The 20,116-nt window shown below is 46.1% G+C and overlaps 2 protein-coding genes across 5 annotated transcripts in view; one reads left to right on the top strand and one right to left on the bottom strand.

Annotated features, from left to right (window-relative positions):
• The window catches only part of LOC8039561 (vacuolar protein sorting-associated protein 33B), a 63,488-nt gene extending 48,852 nt beyond the window's left edge, over positions 1–14,636 (bottom strand). The window contains exons 1-5 of one of the 4 annotated variants that reach the window (XM_029979040.4): positions 14,370–14,636; positions 10,563–10,643; positions 7,201–7,265; positions 7,024–7,141; positions 993–1,133 (exon numbers count right to left, since the gene is read on the bottom strand). In XM_029979040.4, the coding sequence (XP_029834900.2) occupies positions 993–1,133; positions 7,024–7,141; positions 7,201–7,265; positions 10,563–10,643; positions 14,370–14,459 (495 nt within the window). In that variant the 5' untranslated portion in view covers positions 14,460–14,636. The other 3 variants (XM_040222255.3, XM_029979041.2, XM_040222256.1) reach the window with 3 other exon arrangements.
• Positions 14,637–14,835: 199 nt separating this feature from the next.
• LOC8039560 (nuclear cap-binding protein subunit 3) overlaps positions 14,836–20,116 on the top strand; it is a 28,701-nt gene continuing 23,420 nt past the window's right edge. The window contains exon 1 of the mRNA XM_029979042.4: positions 14,836–15,281. Within this exon, the coding sequence (XP_029834902.2) occupies positions 15,126–15,281 (156 nt within the window). The 5' untranslated portion in view covers positions 14,836–15,125. The remainder of the gene's footprint in view (positions 15,282–20,116) is intronic.

Genomic DNA, 20,116 nt, shown 5'->3' with positions numbered 1-20,116 from the left:
CGCAGAGCTCGTTTCCGCGGGTGTTGCCTCTCCACAGAGCACCAATGCTCAGTAAGAAGCCCAATCAGAGGGGCTAACCCGCCGCAATCAACTCTTCAAAATGTACAAATATTGCAGTCGTGTACTTACGAGAATAGCACACTTTCGAAACGATATGGTGAACTCGTGTGCCTGAGGTATTTCAAAGGAAATATAAACTTTGTGAAAGTTATTATCTGCATTGCATTAAAATTTTAAAAATTAAACTGGCTACTATGAAAGGGTATATGTTAAACAGGTCCCCTGACAACCTGCATCAACCATTTGTGATTGTCATTTTTTTTTTAAATTTGAGATGAAAGAAAGGATGTTTGCATATGGCAAGATTTATAAATCCATTTGATTAGACAAATCTGAACATCTCTACAGTAATCCCTCGGCTATCTCAAAATATAGGTTAAGTCGAAGGATTTCCTTGTCATCGAATGAACTCCCATAGGCACTATGCATTTACTCATTGTTTATCTCAAAACGTTTTCAGGACTGACAACATCTGTCTCAAAATCTTAAAACACCAAAAAAAAAAGGAGCAGGGCACAGCAAACAATGAACTGGTGGCCTAAACAGTGGTTAATGAAGGAACAACAATCCCAAAAACAAACACAAAAATAATGTGTGCATTGAGAGTACTTCCATACGGTTTAATTCGCAACCTGCGTGGTCTGCGGAGGGAGGGCAAAGAGAGGAAAATAAGACTCTGCATGCTCTCCACTCAAATGGGAGGACACCAAACCAGCACCTCCTAGGTGCCCAGAATGCTGACTTTCCTACGTCACCTACAGGACGCTGCATCGGCATTTGGCCGGCACTCGAGTCCTTGCCCAACGGCAATGTGTGCCTTGCAATGGCCTCTGGAAGGTGACGTGGAAACACCGGCACCCTCGTTATCTAGAAGACGTCAATCATGAAGAATGAAGGGGGAAAAGAGAAAGTGGGTCAGCATGGCCACGCACCAGGAAGAACTTTGGGAAGAAGCCCGGCAGCTCGAGGGAGAAGAGGTCCGTGTCCAGGGGGATCAGCCCCAGGGGCAGGTCAAGCAGCTGCACCGAGCCCAGAACGCCCTCGCTCTCCAGCACCTGCTCGCACACGGGCACCTGGACGCCGAGAGAGGACACTTTACACTGGGGCACGTGCCAGCACCCCGCTGGGCTCTTGGCTATTCCCGATGTCTGCCAGTATTCTCCGACTGCACCCTTTACAATAGGTTACCGGCGTTTGAGCCAGAAGTTTCGTCATCTGAGATGAGGCGTCACATGAATTCACACTTCCGGTTCGTCTGGTGCCAGTCGTGGTTCGTCCAGCTGCAATGATGAGCCCTTCTAGTCATGGTGGCCGGGCTGTATTCGCGGTGAAAATGGTTCACGTTGTTCTAACGCGAGCCATAAAGGGCACAAGATGTTCCGGTTTCCGTGGAACGAAGAACGGAAGCAGTGATAAGTCGTTGCATTGGTGCCCGTTTTCTGCGCGGCCCAATTTGTCACAGCTCAGCACAACGTGTTCTCTCTTTCTTCAGGTTGGGGCCGCGTGAAAGGACGATTTTGAACAGAGACTCTTGACACCCAGAAAAAGGTCTCGATTAACCTGCGAGTGGCTGAGCATGGACTGCTGTACAAGGCATCGGCGAGAACGTGGGATGCAATCTCGCAGATGTCAGATTACTTGCGATCTTCACAGGCAATCAGTCCATCGGGTTATGTCTCGTCGACAGACCGTTTCATCGACAGCAGTGGCTCTGGGATGTATTCCTGTGTATGGGCTCTCAAGATAGCCTGGTCACCTTTCACAATGTGGAATAACCAAAGAGTACTCATTGAAACTCGAACAACGGATATCAACCACATAAACCTGATCCCCAGCTCATTATAAATAAGCAAAAGCAAGCAGGCAGAGCCTACATCTTGACGGATAAGAAAGCAGTCGTGCGACCCTGCACATCAAAACCGGTGCATGTTTCTGTGTGCTTTATCATTCAACATCCTAAAAAAAAATTTTTTCAAAATGTGCAGGGAGAGAGACATGGCTTACGGTGGACAACCTAATTGAAGTACAATATATTTTTAAAAGCAAGGGTTCTCACGTAATCCTATGTTGTCGAAAGGAACTTTTGAAAGGAAGTGTCTTTTCGATCGTGCAAGAAATTGGACATTTCAGCTAGCCGTGTCCCACGGTGTAAATTCGCTCCTATTTCAGTTGGTGATGTAATCTGATTTAACCATTAAAAATAAAAGGCAATGAAGAATGCTGGCTCAAAAGGAAAACAAAATAGTTAACCTAGCCCAAGTTTTCACGCGAAGATTTGGAAAGCACGGAGCCAGTGCAACTTGCCGCCAACCGCACTCGCTCCACGCTTTCGTGGCTGTTCTCCTCGATGCTTCCGCATACTAATACTAATATTTCACAGCGCACCCATTCCTACTTAACATATGTATCCGCAGAAGTAACTTCAGATGCTCAGAAATTCGTAAGTAACCTGGCAGCAGAGGGAGGTGGCTCAAATAGATGGGCTTCGATAACCGCACATGATTCCATAACCGCCATGGTGGTGCGTCGGCCGCTAGCTACGAACCGGAAGTGAATAATGCCCATTGTGCTTTGCGGCTGTTCCCAAACTCCGCTCACCTATTCCACAACACCCTCTCTCTCACGGTCAAAAGAGCCAAAAGTCGCCCGTAGTATATTCTACGAGCAGCCAGGCACAAAGATATCAATGCACATAAAGCCTGTTTCCTTTCTAAGACTGCGAGAGACTGCTTGGCGTTGGTAATGGATTTCATTGTTTGCCTGTGACCACAAAAGCACCAAACACCAGACTTCTTGCACAAACGTGCAGTCACCGTACGAGCAACTTTAAAAAACTGGGCGGAGTGTGCAGTCACTTCACCCTCTTGGACTTGTCTCGCCAGTTCAACTTCCTTAGGAAACAAATAAAAGACAACGTTGCAAAATTAAAAAGATTGGTCCAACGCAAAAACAGTATTTTTTGCAACCTATGAAAGGGCTTACGTCCTCAGAGGAAGAGAGCAAGTTCCCTTGCCTGTTCTCATATGTTTTGTTCATGGACTTCAGACTGGACTCGTTTTCCAAGGCACTGGGAAAAGGGAAGGTTTTGAGAACTCGAAAATGACTGTACTCCCAGACAACGAAACTCCTCACACACATCAAACACACAATTTGTGCACAAGTTTTCTTTCATCCCATGTTTGGTAACACTCTAAATAATTATTATTATTATTATTTTTTTTCACAACATTGGTTGAAGATTTTTGAGGGGTGATCTTAGATTTGTGAATACACCAGCGATGAAAGCTGCATCTGAGCTTTAGGAGCAGGTCCTGTAGCAGGCAAAATATTGGTTTGGAACAGCCATTGACGCTTTTGGAGCCGATATGTTAGCATATCACTTGAAAGTAAAACAAGGTGACTGCATTGCTAAAGGAGTTCATTGTTGATAATGACATGCTTCCTCTTCCATACTGGAGCATATTGCTCATTACATTTCTTAATAAGAATAAAAAGGGTGCGAAAGGCCCACAGAGTTGTCATTTTAGAAATAAGGCTCTGGTCAGAGTAGGTTCCATTTACAATAGGTATTAAAAATTGTTGAAAAATGAATAATAGTGCAACACTTTAGTTTAGATAAAGCCTCACTCCCCACCTTCTTTGCCACTCGATAGTTCATATAGCCCGTAAATATAATTTTTTTTAAAGTGACAGCAAAACCGAAGATATCCGCTAGACGTCTATCAGTAAAAATGCATACCCCAAGTTTTATGAACTTACCAAACTCAAGACTTTAATATCATAAATTGCAACAACAATCACTCACAGATATTATGAGAGTATACACTTGAGGTATAAATGTGACACTACTCTTTAGCAGCGTTAGAACCAGAGTTGAGTCAAAGTTCACTGCTCTTTCGATCGACAGCTGCACTGAACTACTTTGACCGCCTTCTTTCTTGAAATAGAAACCCACGTTTCTTTTTGTTTCTTTCTCTTTTTCTCGGCACATCTTTTTAAAATTAGAGGTCAACCTACAATCAAGGCCAAAGAAAGTAGATCCGTAATAGCACTGAGCACAATTTCTGAGCCCACCGTGCTAAGCCATGCGCTCCCCCACGTCAGCCCCTGCTCCTAGCACTCTGGTGCAAAGTGGTAAAGCTCGACGTGTGCCCTCTGGTGAGAGGCAGCGAAGGCTGGCGCAAGTGGCGCAAGTGCCACGATGCTCTGTAGTCACGGCACAGAGGCATGTGGCAGACGTGATGATCAGTCTCATCAGGAGTACAAGACTCTGGTTCTGTCTTATTGCGGTATCCGCCATCATGCTATTTTGCAAACTTTCCTCGCGACTTTTAACTCCAGACATGGCCGACGTCCTCTGAAATGTAGACAATGTCGGCGATCAACAGGGCAGGGAATCAAACGGCCAGTGCGGTTGACAAGGAATCTTCGTGTCACCTTAGGTCAAAGTACAACCGCTGTATGAGCCAGTGGGACCAATTATAGAGTGCCAAAGCGCAGAATCATGGCATTCGTCGTCTCCCTTCACGTGTTTTTTTGTCCGCTAGATCAATCAAGTGCAGTGATTGTCCCGTGATTGGCACATTTAGTGTGTTTGTGGTTTTATCTGTTCGAGCCTAAGATTAAAACAAACAATATGGTAGCAGAGACGCTGTGAAATATACCGTATATATGTGCCAATTTCATTTCCTCCTACTTCTGTGAACATTAGGGTGAACCAATCATTTAATTTTTTCTTAATCTTAGTTGAAACTTGTTTGGCACAGGTGTGGCACAATTATTAGCAAAAATGGCATTTTGGCGCAAGATGTAGTTGACCTTTATTCGTGGCACAATTTGGTGCAAATGACGCAGCACTTTCATCACTGCAAGCTGCACATTCCATGCCTCCAGACTTTATTCAAAGTAATAAACTTCAATTTCTTTCTGACGCCTTCTTTATTACCGCACATCAAGACACTTCTTTGTCTTCCTTATTCTCCGCCTGCTTTTCTCTTAGAATGAAAGGACGGTCATCAAAACTATTATTGTGTGGCGCAAGGTGCTTATGTTGTGCACTAACCTAAATGGTAAAATTTTAGGCCTTTCAATGCCCTTTTAAAGTAAAATACGTCGCTGTCGTGTTTGTGCTAAAGGTGTCGCAGAACGTGATCCCAAGGGGACCCTTGATATTTTTGGAATTAGGAAACTGTCCAGGGCAAATATGCAGGAAAGCTAAAGGGCTCTCCACACTAATCGCTCCAACTTGTGTTGTTAGGAATGATTTTTGTCGAAGAGGATAGCGGGCATTCGCTTGCATTCTTAGAAGAAACTCGTGTTGAAGAGAAGGTACAACTAAAACCCAGGAGAGCATTTGCAATTTAATGGTGGGGTGTCTCCCACAGAGACGTCTACCATCAATTCGGCACGCGTTGTGTTGTTGCGTGATGAGGAGAAAATCAAGCGGAAAGGCGGAGATGCTTGCAGACGATCAATGCTGCAGCAAGCTCCTCACAGCTTGCATTGCAATTGTACACGGCCAATAAATTACATGGACCCAACCAAGCCGTTAGAAACTCCATATAATATAGGCTCTTGACGTGGGCCTTTGGGCACGACCCACTGCCCCTTCTGCTGGCTGTCAATCAACGCCCCTTAACTGCTGTCCTTCCCAAAAATTTAAAAAGAAAAAGAGACGATGGCCTGGCGTGTCTGATGACCTGTTGACGTCCCTTAAGAATCGTGCTGTTCCGTGCCCAACAAGCAGTTGATGTCCTCGCCGAAATCGTATGTGCGAGCCTAAGTGAAAATAACTTCTAAAAATAAAACATGTTTTTAGAGCGCTGCTCTTAGGCCCGTGTTCTCGTGTTTTGCGCCGTCCCCATCGGCGTAACCATGCATGTTGCATTATGGGACGTCGCAGACCTATACAGCAATTCAATTCCCTGCTAAATTTAGCGAAGAAACTGAATTGGTGTCTAGGTTTGTGAAGTCCCATAATGCAACATTGCACATTCAGTTTCCCCGCTAAATTTAGCAGTAAAACTGAGGTCACATTACCTCAACACCAATTCAGTTTTCCCGCTAAATTTACCGGGGAAAATGACGTCACATCTTAGTTGAAAATTCCCATTAAGTTCCAACTGGAATTCACCCAATGGTGCCAATGGGGTTTTTGAACAACCAAGTGGTCACTGCCAATGGGAACCAAAGAGAACCAATGGGAACCATTTACAACCCATTCAGGCTCCAACTGGAAAAATAATTCCAATCAACCGATCTGACTAAACGTTGGGCGCATGCGTAATGCCACCATAACTTGAGTTCACTGAAGGCAGACAGCAGTGCACAAGAGGGTTCGGGTCGTGCTCTACACGCGCAGAGCTCGAGCGAGGTAGTCACATGTGCAGAAAGACTAAAGTGCCCTCCATACATCGCGGCAGCGGTAGCATAGTCAAACTGGCTGGTGAGATCGGTCTATTTGGTGAAACCCATTGACCAGTGTGCTTCCAGTTGAAAACCACAAAAATCAATTGGTTCCAGTTAAAACCAGTTGGAACTCTAATTAGATTTAATGGGAATTTTCAGCTGGGATGGCTTGGTGTTGAGGCCATGCGACGTCAATTTTCCTGCTAAATCTAGCGGAGAAACTGAATTTATTCATAGGTGACGTGGCACAAAGTCATGTGACGTTATTTTCCCCACTAAATTTTGCGGGGGAAATGACGAGGAGCGGAGGAGGAGGAGGAGGAGGTGAGGGTCGTCCATACCCACTCTTCCTCCCCCCCTCCCTCCACCTCCTCCTCAATGCTCTCCCCTCCCTCCTCCTCCGTACCCTCCCATCACGGTATATCGCAAAATCAAAATACCTCAAGAGCTGCGCTCGAATTTCGCATTCAAGAGATTTGTAAATATCTTTCAATTTGTTTTTGTCGCACACACCACAAATCACGTTTAGTGAGGACAGCCCGTAATACAACTTGCCGCTCTGGGGATGCAGACAATGTGGTAGGCGCAGTGCCTCTGGCGCTGTTTGTCCAGGCTGACGTGGTCCGCTATCAGCTTGACGTTGGGCACCGTGGCACGCACCAGGTAGACGCACCTGTAAGAGACGACCTCAAGACCGTGCCTGTACCGGAGGGAGACAGCAGGTCCACTCACCGTCCGCTGGGGCAGGTAGGTCCTCTGGCCTCCAGCTTGTAGATCTTGTCCACGCCACCCTGGCTCTGCGGGGAGAGGGCACCTCAAGTATGGTGCCTAGAGCATGTTTCCAACCAGTGTAACTGGCGCGTCCTCAAATAATGTCCCTCGATTTCTACCTCGTGATGTCGTGGAAGTGTCACGCCATTGCTTGTCGTGATCCTGGCAGAGACACGGAAGCGGAGGTGTGGTGCTTGGAATGCGTCCCCGACAGGAGTGTTTACCGTGTCTACTGCGTCCTAAAAAGTGGTCCCTCAATGATGTCTTAATAGCGTCACGTTGTTGCCCAATGTGATCTTGGCAGTGGCACACCAGCAGTGGTGGATGCAGCAGATGGTCCTTCTGCTGTGGGTCCCTCTCTAGCTTGACGGTCCACAAAAGCTTCAGCAGCCAGGGACTGGGACGCCGCGACGACGGCAACAGTCGCATTCACTCATACTTTATGAACGGTAAAATTTCGATTCAAATCAAATTCAAATTGAACGGTGCCGCATAGTGGCCAAAACGTTGAACGTTGAATCGAATATGAGTAGTACCAAACATTTTACTCTAAATGTTCACAAAAAGCTGCATGGCTGAGAAAAAAAAACCAGAAAATCCTCATGCGGAACGAAGAAAGCTAGCACGAATAAACACGGCGTTAAAGGGGTTAGGACACACCAATTATAAGGTATGAGATAACCGTACTGCTAGGACCGATTGTATGTTTATATTTTTCTGCTAAATTTGTATTGAAAACGACACAATAGTTTCGTGGATAATTGACCTAGGTATGAGCGAGACACTCAGATCCACCCCATTTGGGAAGGCCACCGTGTTTGCCGTATCGGTCACGTCATTCACTCAACACGCGGTGGCCCCTTGCACGCAGGTTTGGCTATCTAGGCGTCTCAAGCTTCAGCTTCTGCGTTTCGAGCGTGCAGTTTGCGACGATTACGTCTACAGCGTCAAAGTAGAAGTTTGGGCTAGTTGGTATTTCATGATTAAAGATTAAAACAGCGCAAGGACACGGACAAGAACAAGAAGGTAGACAAACAAGAACAAGAAGGTAGACAAACAAGACAAACAGCGCCTTGTTTGTCTACCTTCTTGTTCTTGTCCGTGTCCTTGCGCTGTTTTAATCTTTAATCTACAGCATCGCTTGCTTCGTCAGGGCCTTCGACACTGATCGCAGCACTGATGAGAGTGATTGTTATCGAGAGATGTTGGAAGTTGGTCATTTTGAATGCGACCTGCTGGCAATCAGTTCCAGTGACGACGAGATCGCCGTGGTCGCCGTCGTTCGCGACGATCTTGCACGTGCATGCAGGGTGAAGGGTCAAAAGGCCGGGGGTCAGAGCGAGAGTAGCAATGGAGTAGCCGTGTCGCGTGAGAGCTAGGTTTTGATTGTACTGTGACGAGACGAGCTTGGCTCAGCATGGGGGAGCCTAGCATGAGAGAGCATTCATGATCACATGGTTTATGGGCACCATGGTGTGATTAAGTTGGCCAGTGTTGCCTGGTTGACAGATGAATATCATCAAAATTCATAAATTGGGTATTTCATCTACTTAAGCTCTAAAAATCGCGAAACTTGTTTATATTAAGTAGCCTATGGGCAATCCATTTCAAGAATAATAAGTCCCATTTGATGTTCGTGTCCTAACCCCTTTAACCCCTAGCCGTTTTTAGTTTTTTGTGAATTTCTGACGCCCAACTGCCGAATTGTTGTCTTCAAAGCTAAAGTTGTTGCCTTCGATATCAGATTTCTAGCCACAAATGAAATAACAGCAAAGTTCAGGGAATATTCAAAGATGCCATCTGTTGGCACAGTCACAAACTAAGCCACGAGTGAGCCTGGTTTGTCCAGTTTGTCCAAAACGGTTGGGTGCGTGAACCGGGAAAAGCAGACGAGCTATACTCGTCCAAGACGGTTTGGGGACGGATCCACGTTGTTGAGCCAGGCTCGTCCAAAACGGTTAAGGGGTTAGAGACCACATTTTAACAATAAACTTAAGACACAGCGTACTGATGTGTCACTCATTCACATGTGGATATGCAGTGTGTTGGATGAATGGACACATATCGCTGAATTGTTTGAACTGGGTGATGTCTTGCACCAAACCCTAGCACCTCAATTGACACCACAGAGAGTGACAGGTTAGAGGAAGACTTAGGTTCAATTATCGCTGCCATTTTGATAATCACTTGTCACATTATCAATTAACTACCAAGAATAGGCTCATAGTGCACAGAGCTGGCTGCAGGCGACGAAACATATTCAATTATAAATAGAGACAGATGTGGTTTACAGGTTTCCGTTAAGCGCATCCAAGAAGCTGGGAGCACGAGTTTTTTGTTTGAGGAACACCAGAAACAACGACCTTATGTCAAAATGGTTTGCTAATCAACGCTTCAGAGTGCAAGCTTCATTTTGACCGAACATAGGCATGTGAAGTCTATTTCACCACATGAAAACGTTCCCCAATAATCCCGAAAATTCGCCAGTGGTATTGAATTATAAAAAAAAAAAAAATCAAATAGCAGGAATTTGAAATAAGATCAGAATTATTCGGACCATCATTATTCGATTCGAATTTGAAACTCGAGCATTAGCATACCCCTAGCCGAAACTTCTACGACCAACCTTCAGGACTGCAACGTCCGATAGCATGACACGCCTGGCTCTCCTTGCCTGCTGCCACTTGGCAGCAGGTCGCTTTCGACGCACAGGCTATGGTCGCTTTCGACGCACAGGCGCTATAAGACGGTAAATACAACAGTCGTAGACGTGCCCCAGGCACATCCCCTGGAGTGACTAAATGACAAAGCCACATTCCTCTTCCTCTCACCACTAACTACCCATAGGCAGAGATGAGGTCACACGAACAAAACTGATCCAAAGTGCTTGCGGAGAACACGCTTTGCGGAGCACCTCGTTTCGAGCAAAAGACATTTTTTAGTTTTCACTCGTGAAACGTAAACTTTACATTGAGGACTCGATGAGCAGGGAGCTCCTTGAACCTTCGAACGTTATATGGCATGCAAATGCATTCTTCTTATAACGAGCGCCATTTTAAAATGGCGTGGACAAGCGGACAACAAATATACGGTGCGTGCGGGTGCACTACTGAGAAAGAGTTATTGTCTTCCCGATGCCACACCAACATAAACCAAAGTCGCGCTTTTTTGCATGTCCCACAAAAGCTATGGTCGCTTTCTGCAACACTTGGATAGAAAAGGGGAGGCCATTGCAAGACTCTGCTCCCCAAGGAAAGCATAAACAGTTACTCTAGGGGGACCCTGTTGCTTGCTGGCCCCGACGCTCCAACGAAGAGCCTTACCTTGATGCGCCCCACGCTCGCAACCTGGTCCATCGGGTGGATGAGGTCCGGTTCAATGACCAAGTCCTTCGCTCCATCAATCTGCACACCACGACGAAAAACAATGAATCCTGCGTTGGGTATTTGCGGCCCTCCACGCAAGACCTCACTTGCCGGAGGACAAGCTAAGCTCCAGTCACTTGTAAACCACTGCAGCAGGATTTATGCGCTTGTCGGACCAATCAACGACCTCCCTCTAATTACCTGACTCCAGTCCCTGTGTGCAGGTACGGGGCGAGAGCGTGATGATGTGGCAAAAGATAGATGTAAGACCGATCTAGCAAACCCATAGCTTCCACTCCCCTCTCGGCTTCTGGGTTTTCGCGTAACTGCACTCCCCTGCCCTCCGGCAATAAAGGGCACTTACGAGAAAATAGACATAAGCTCTCTGTGGCAGGCTAAAATTATGTGCAGGGTAGATATTTATCGTTCCCTCTTGTGGGAATTATGCAAGCAAGCCACACACATTCACAGGGCAAGACCCGAGGGACCTGATGCCAAGGAGGACCTGCCCCACTAAGTGGCACTGGCTACAAGCAAAGCAGTCGTTGGACCGCTTTATCATAATAGCAATTTTCGGATACCCACGTATGCAAAGTGATAATGTCAAAAAATGGTCCGACAAGCTACTAGTCCAAACAGGGGCTACACTGTGGCTAGGATCTGGTAGTCGTCTCAGTTCTGATCACTCCGCAACTTTGTTTGAGGCTTGTAAGCTTTACAAAGAAGAGACTCGAGCAGCACTGCTTAACATATAGACAAAGTTCACATTCAGAGGATATTATAAAAAGCTGGGCCAGGTACTGCAATAGAAAAGGGCTCCATGGCGTCCTCAGGCTGCTAGCATTCCTAGCAATTGGAACCAATTGGTTACAATAAGCCAGTTGGAATTCCAATTGGATCTAATGGAAATCTCTAGCCGGGACTGGTTTCCGAGGGAAGGAAAGTGAACCGTAAATTGCAATAAATAATATCACCATCACTATCAAAGCTGAAAGTCTCATGACATTACAAAGGCAATTAATCTCGGAAACAAACAAAAGCCCGTGGAAATCAGAAAAGATAAATCTATCTACAAGCCCCGCACCCCTCCCCTGTTGCACAACAATAGAACGCTGTTATTGTCATGCCAATAGCAACAACTACCTCTGAGTGCACCAATGCTTCGAGCATGCTGTAATATATATAGGTGCAGACATCGCGCGCATCACAGCTGGCTAACAGATGAAGTTCTCTCCTTGCCTTAGTTGCAGGGAACGCCACCACCAGATGGCTCCTCGATATGCAGTTAATGGCAGCCTGTGATGGGCCCAGTCTCCAACACTTCTCTATGGGAGACGTGCTTTTTTTAAAGTCATTTCCAGGGTGTGTTACGTCATGCAGGACTTGACACTCGCACTACGCTTGTTGCTTAGACACTGCTTTGCCATTGACCCTACTTGTGTGTCTCAACGGCGTTCGCCGGGCTGTGTGTACAGTATTTTCTGGTGTATAAGTCAAGGTTTTTTCAAACAATTTTCTTGGTGCATCATATACACATTTTTTTTCCATTCACGTTGCGACGCCATTTTTTTATGCACCACGCGCCATCTTTCGTAGAGCACCGTAACTATGTGCAATAGGTGGTGTTGCCCCCTTCAAGAGGAACTGCTGTCGCCGCTTTCTCCTACACTTTTCATAACTTACTCGAAAAGCGAGAAATTTTATGGTTCCCCCGAAGCAGCTCAATCTGGATAGGCAAGATAGTGAGAATAAAGCTTTTACAGCATGTCATAGACGTTGCCTAATTCAGCCATGGTTCCGTATTCTTTTGCTTCAGTCCAGTAACACTGAAAGTGAAAGGTAAGTGGGCTGGTATACACGCATCGCACAATATTTTCTCGAGTCTATCTTAGTTTCCGTTTGATGAGCAGTTTTTTTCTGCCATGCTCTAGCCGTGTTGCTACATGTAAAAGAAAAAATTGTGCCCAGGCAATCTTTTAGAGGTATTGAAAAAGAGTATGTCAGGGTTTATCTTTCTGCCTGCGCATCGATGCTCGCATCTTTTTCGGGACTTCGCCTGGACTAGGCCTAGTGGTCTAAAGATTGGTTCACGAGTGTCTAGCTCAATAACTTTCATTTGCTCGGCATGTGTTCGCTCAAATAAAGCCGACTACCTTTTCATTTTGCATCTTTTACGTCCTTTTGCTGCAAAACACTCGATTGCCCCCGCCAGAGAGTGCCATGCTATGGGCATTTGCACAACAAACGGTAAGAGCGAGCTAGCCGATTGTGCGAAACTCAGGTTTCGCAATACCAATGCACATAAACTAAAATACTCATTGCGTGAACCATGCAAAGAGGTGCGACTTACACAAGGGTGTGACTTATACAAAAGTGTGACTTATATACCAAATTTTCCACGAAAACGGCTCAATATACGGATGAGCGACTTATCGTCCGGAAAATATGGTACTCCCCTACATGGCTTGCACCCGGCGGGGAACTTTCGCGGTCTCTCGCAGGTCACATGTTAGGGACAGGCACATCCACTACGCAGGCGCTGCGAGCGGGCGTTCGCCGTGCGCGCGCCTCGCTTTGTCTGTTGCAGTTGGTGGCAGCGCTCTAAGAGTTTAGGTTGTTTTCTCTCGTCAAACTGTCAGTCGGCGCTCGCCCGGTGGCGACGTTTGCGCTGCGAGCCCACGGATATTGACGCGCCCATCGTTTGACCTCGATGGATACCCACTGATTTCGGCTTTGAATCTTCATAGAGTGTGAAGCTGCCGACCCATTGCACTTTGGCTCGGCATTTAACGCTGGTGTGCTTGGTGGCAATACTTGGACAACTCGGATACCGCTTGCTTGCCGGAACTTCCCGATGCACTTAACACTGGATACTGTGCTTGTGCAAGCTGTGTGTGTGTTCCGTGCACCGTGTTTGGTGGCGACGCCTGGACGATCGTGTGCGCCGCTGGAATTACCGCTGCGCTGACCACTGGACTCTACAAAAGTATTTCGCGCGCTGCCCTTACCCATTACAAGCGAGAGATCGTCACGATTTCAGACCTAGTCCACCTGAGTCTAAAACTGCGACATTCTCTCGGTTGTAACGGCTAAGGGCGTCGCGCGAAATATTTTTGTAGAGTCCAATGGTGAGCACAGCGGGAATTCCGGCGATGCACCGCCTGGGTCTGAAATTGGGGCAACACCACTGAAACCAGCCGGTTCCGCCTGGATCTAAAATTGGGGCACCAGTTTGTACCCTGTCTGGAACTGCTCTCCTGAGCCAATAAAGATTACGATTACGATTACGATTTCCAGGCTGGATACAAACTGGTGCCCCAATTTTGGGTAAAGGCGGACCCGGCATATCTCATTCCGGCCTCAGCGTCATTCTGACATTTTTGTCATTCTGACATTTTCGTACGGGATAAACACGAGGGCCTCAGCGCTGCCGGCAGGCATAGAGTATACAGGAGGCATTGGCGTCGGCGTCTGTCGTTGAAAATTGCAGGACTGTTTGTCTAACTTTTCACACGAAAGAAGCTAGGTCTTGAAATTTCACAAGGTGAAATGAACCAGTAAAATACACCTCCGGTGAAAATTTGAGATTGCTACGGGCGGGCGCCGATTTTTCCGGCTGATTTTAGAGCGAGTCCCTGTATTCATAATAGCCCACATACACAGCGCTCTCGCGCGACACTCCAACAGGTAACCTGGCTACCTGTGGTCGAGATCCCGACATTTTCAATGGCAACTGACAACGCGTATCGGCAGAACCGTACTCACGGACTTGAGCGTGTTGATGAGGAGTTCGCCGCTGGCCGCCTTCAAAAGTTCCTGAAGCACAGCGCCGGGATCGGAGCCGTACCTTGCCATTTGGCCGGGCTAGCGCGCACCTGACGCTAAATTAAAATTTATTTTCTGCCATTAAATTTTTACCGAGAGACCCGAACCGGAAAAATGTTAAAAAGAATGATTATAAGATGAACACTGAGCAAGAACGCGAACTGCTCAAACATATGCGACTACTACTTGGCTTGGTTCGGCTGGTTCGGCTTAGTACTTACTTCAGACGCTCCATAAGATATTTTGACTTTTCGTGTTCGCTCTTGGCAATAATTTTGAAAAAATAAAACTAGAAAAAAACATTTTTTGTTATGTTATTGTTTTGAATAAAATGACTAAATAAATTTATACACATTGTCACCTGTTAATATATATATAAAAAATATCACCTTTAGATAATCGAAGCGAGAAACAATCCAATCCAAAAGTCATTCGAGTCGTCGTTCGTTGTCTCGCTTGTCTCGTCCGTCGTTTTTTGCGTGTGCATAATTTTGCCGAGTTTGCTGTGCCGTCCCAAGTTCCTTGTCCACAAACCTGGCCGCCTGGCCCGCGTACCCATGGCACGTTTATTAAGCCCACTGGCCGTTCTATCAGGGAAGAGGTAATCGTGGTGAGCGTAGTTCATCAGTAGGGGCTACCATCTCGGCACCGGCCGCCGGACGGCTAGTGCGGAACAGTGCGGAACCCTGCACCAATATGGCAGAGTTTCTGCTGGAGCGGGAACTGCCCAATCTGAAAGTGGCCGTGGACAACGACGATTGCATGGACATGGACGAAAGCAGGACGGGGCGCGACTCACCACCGGCAGAGCAGCAGCAGACCGAGGTGGCCGCCAAGGACGCCGCCGGCGACGTGAGTTCTCCTCTTGAGCGATCGACACGGGGGTTCCGTAGCGCTCGGTGTCGATAGTCGGAACAAAATTCTCCCAAATAGCTCGTGCCGCTTTCGGGGGGTGAAAACGCTAGTCAATCAATCTAGACTAAGTGTTAAAAATTTGCTATACGGAGTACGTAGCGCCGGATCCCTGAAAGTACCTCGTCTTAGAGCAAACTATGGGCTTCAAATTAAACTTTTTAAAAGACCAACATGCTTGTTTTGATGCGCTTAATAAGAAAACATTACGCAAAATTTTCACCTCTAACTTTTAAAATTTCCTCCTGCATAGCACTGCCTGTTTCTTTCCTTCTTCAAAATGTTGTGTTTACTTTTCGTGCCTGCCGACCTGCCATTAGGGAGCAGGGGCTTCGTCAAGCTGCACCTTTTGCAGCTTTCTTTTTTTTTTTTTTTTCCTGTTTCCGTCATCCATATGTATGATGGGAGTAAATAAATGAATTGAATTGAATCTTTTATTTGCACAAAAGAAAAGGCGGCAACGCAGGAGGCGTGCTTGGCTAGCAGATAGGTCTATAACCCGTTTGTAGGGGCGCCTACTGAAGTTTGCGGCAGGCTAAGAGTAAAGTGAAAGCACCTCCTACTTCTCTCCCCTTTCGAAAAGTGAACGCTGGACAGGAGCAACACGACCTCCTCTCCAGCGTTTGCTGTGCTAAAGTGGAAAGAGGTGGGAGGAGCTTCCATTTGAGTATTAACTTGCCACTGACTATTGCCAGCCTCCTGAGCACACAAAAAATAAAATTAAATAAAGAAGGATAAAGAAATGAAAAACAAATAAATTTACAAACAAAAGGAATGATGTGGCTATTCGCCTCGAGATCGACCTAGAGGTGGCGCTACGGTCGCGCTATCATCATCATCAAAGCGGGGATAGGAGAACGGCCGCCCCATAGGCTCTCCACGTCGGCGCGCGAGACGGCGTAGATTCTTCCGTTTATTTTGTCGCATACTATCGGTGGGAAAACAATTCTAGCGGAAAAAGATGCAGTACTGTTCGGTGCTTCAGTGAAGATCGAATCGTGTTACCAGCGTGCGGCCCAAATTTATATAATCGCTTCTGTGGGTGCGTCGTCTGCTCTAGGCAGACTTTGGAGAGCATGGATCACCACGACTGATGCCTGTCTCCGGCTGAACTGGAATATTTATGTTAAATATTTGTTTCTTTTAAAATGGATGTATCGGTTCATCAACGTGGAAATAAAAAAAAATAAAAATAAAGTCCGACCCAGTTAACATAATACTGGTACTGTGGGCTGTGAAATCGCAGCTTCTATGCTTTTTTTAACGTCAAGCTTTTGCAGTAATATAAATATTCAGAATGAAGATAAGCTAGCGTTGTATTAGAAATTACCATGCTATTGAGTTCCTCTGCCCTTTTACTGTGCCATAGTGTGGGTAAATTTTTTGGAGTCTAAACAAATCTACTGCGTTGCGATGAGGAGTGAGTGCCTCTTCTAGTTAAAATCTGCAAACTGCACGGTTGGCAGGACAACTGAAACAAGTGAAACAAACTGTTCTAATATATCTGCCGTGACTGTAATAAACGAGTGTAACCGAGCAACGCAACAATGTTCCTGCTATTAAATGCTTTTCTCGGTAGTGTGGGTTCACCCCCTTCAATTTTCTTGGTGAGGGCCGCGGATGTCAAGAGGCTAATACTATACATTTCTGGCTAAATAATCTTGTATTCAAACACAGTAGACTCTGCAACCCCAACAAACGACGCGCACCACGACACAGACAGCATCGGCCGCAGTGATACTCTTTTACTGATGAGGGCTAGCGACCTTCACGAGACTTTCCGATCTCCCTCCGCCCTCACCTAACCTATATCGGGACTGGGCAGTTCATCGATTAACTTTTAGATTATTCAAGTAATGCTTTAATTTTAATTTTTTTTTTTTTTTGCCATTCAATTGGAGTCTAGTACTGGAGAAAGTCAGCAAGCAGTAAAATATGCCGGCTTCAATATTTTTGACGTCTTTATTTCTTTTGTGACACTAGCTTGCACGGTAAACCACTTCAGCGTGCTTGTCATTTTGCCGAGGGTGATTATACTGTTTAAATAATAACTTAAGAAATACTTTATTTTAAAAGGCTTCCCGTGATCATATTTATGTAGGACTCACAGCGTGAAGTCTAGAATGGGAATGCAATATGCCATTTGTGACATAGTAAAACCAGTACAAAATATGTAGTTTTAACGTCTTTCACGCAATATGACCGGGAAAAAATCAACGTACGGATTAATTGATTAGTCTATTTTAAGGATAGCGATTAGTCGGGTTAATTTTCTAATCAAACCACAAACCCACTCAACATTCAATGCTTTATGAAAGCCACGGTTTGTGCGAGATAACAAAAATACGTGGGACCAGCGATTGTATAAAAAACAACACACTAAGATTATGGAAGCTTCCGACTTAATAATAATCGCTTTGCTGAATTTCTACGCATGGCAAACGATACAACACAACCTTTAGTAAGAAGAAACGGCAACAAAAACATAAAGAATTTAATAAGGAATATCAAGCTCAGCCGGAAACGGGCTTGCGTCGTCGAGGTCCATGCTTCTGAGCGTGCGCCCGTAGCAGACGACGCACGGCGGTATCCCCGCTTTCGCGCGTTTCCAATTTCGGCCGCACAGTGGCGGCACGGTTCGATCTCGAGGCGAATAGGTGCAGAAGAGCATGCGATATACTTCTGATGAAACTGCCAAGGTCGTCTGTGGTCAGACGCAAAGGCGGGCACATGCGCCTAGAGAGAGAAACGCAAGTGCCCACAGCTTATGAAAAGAGGGAGGCCTCGTGTCGTCGAGTCCGAGCACGGAGGGCTAATGACAGTCTTGGGTAAGTTACTTTTAAAAAGAAATTCGTTACAGTTAGTTACCTTCAGAAAAATGTAGCGAAGTTATTGTTACAGTTACCGCATCAAAAGAGTAACTCGTTACAGTTAGTTACTTTTAAAAAGTAACGACGTTACTTTTCAGTTACTTTTCTATAACACGAAAAATTTAGGAAATACTTGAAAACGCCCCTCATCAAGTTTTATTGAATAAAAGTAAAAAAAGTATGCTTTTTACTTTATATTGTATCATAGCAGCAGTTGCTTCTCGAAATTAGTGACTGAAAGTTTCCCTTGTTTGATGGCGAACATGTCCCTGCCCTTGCTGAACGGACCCCGCGCAACCAGAGCAACGAGCAAACCTTGGGCAAACAGCAGTAAATTTTGCCTCGACTGTTGACATCCTGTCGGAGTGGCGCAAATCAAAATACGAAACATGCGCAGTGCGGAGCAGTGGCGCTAATCAAAATACAAAACATTCGCAGTGCCCTTCGTTTGTTTTATTGTTTCACGGTTGTTTCACCCGATTAAAAAGTGTTTGCGCAGAAAAAAGAACAACCGAAGTATAGATAGTGCTTCAAAATACTAAGATGTAAATGTTTAGTCATAAAGTACACGTGCGTGCATAAAGATAACTAGATTTTTTTTTTTTTTTTTTTTATCCCATTTACACGTGGCTATATTCGGGTTGTGACTCATGAGAAAGAACGTATTCACAAGTTTGTGCATGGCCAACTTTACACTCGAAATGTCGGAACAGAATTTGGAAACTGCAAGAATAGCTAGATTGTACTCATTCAATCCTATGTTATTCATAAAATAAACTGGAAAGTGACGACCAAAGTAATGTCGTTACTTTCATCGTCACCTCAGAAAGAAGTAATAGAACTACAGTTACAAGTTACATTTTTAAAAAGCAACTCATTACAGTTACAAGTTACCAAAAAGTAACGAAGTTACAGTAACGCGTTACTATTCAAGGCTGGCTAATGGGAGACCCACGCGACTCGAGATCCGTAAAACCGAGGATAGGTACGATCCAGCCACAGGGGGCCCGGTGGCAGCGGCTAGGTGGCAAATTCGTGCCACCATGCAACAATGGCTCAGCCAATGCCTACCGAAAGACTGCAGGCGTGCATCGCAGTCCGAGGGTGGATCGCAGCGTGCCAGCATCCGTGCAACGCCGGTAGGCTCGTTTGTGGGATGGTCGTAAATTAATTTACGCATTTTTTTAGACAACGGGAAGTCGGCCTCAATGAGCGTCTGGCATCTCTGCAGTAAATTAGAAATTTGAGCGACGCCACGCACGCCGGTACAACGCTCTTTTCAGGTCGGAGTGGGCAGGGGTCGAGCCCAGGATCCCCAGGTTCTGCAGTGCGAGCTTTCGCTATGCGTGCTCCAAGCTGTGGTGCGCTAACATGCCCGGCCACCAATCCCAGAGGACAGCGGCAACCGGCGTCAGAAGAGCCGGTCGGTGGCCATCGCTGGCCAGTGGCCGGCACGGCAAAAGAAGTATAGGCAGTTTATGCACTCACTCGACCGACACATACGCAGTTTCCTCCCAGGCCGTCACGTATTCGTATATGCTGGAAAGCTGACTTGCTACTCAAACGTTTTTTCTCTCAACTTCGTGACGGCAATAGTATTTATTTTGCTTCATCGTTCGCATTGCTGCTCGGCCTGTCAGTGACCAGGAAAAGGTGTTGCGCCCGTGTGAGTCGCATACCCCCAGTGACATCAGGGCAGCACTAAGGGCTCATTCACACTGGAAGCGGATCCGCGTTCGCAAAGCGGTTGCGAACGCGGTTGTATAAGGATTCAGTACAATTGCACGCGCACACGATGACATCAAATGCGCGTGCAATTGCACTGGATCTTTATACAACCGCTTTCGCAACCGCTTCGTGAACGCGGATCCGCTTCCTGTGTGAATGGGGGGTAAGGCAAGTTGG

Source organism: Ixodes scapularis, unplaced genomic scaffold, assembly GCF_016920785.2.
Source record: "Ixodes scapularis isolate PalLabHiFi unplaced genomic scaffold, ASM1692078v2 PGA_scaffold1__304_contigs__length_218370807, whole genome shotgun sequence".
NCBI lineage: Eukaryota > Metazoa > Arthropoda > Arachnida > Ixodida > Ixodidae > Ixodes > Ixodes scapularis.
Note: the sequence above shows the minus strand (reverse complement) of the source record. Positions and strands in the feature narration are given on the sequence as shown.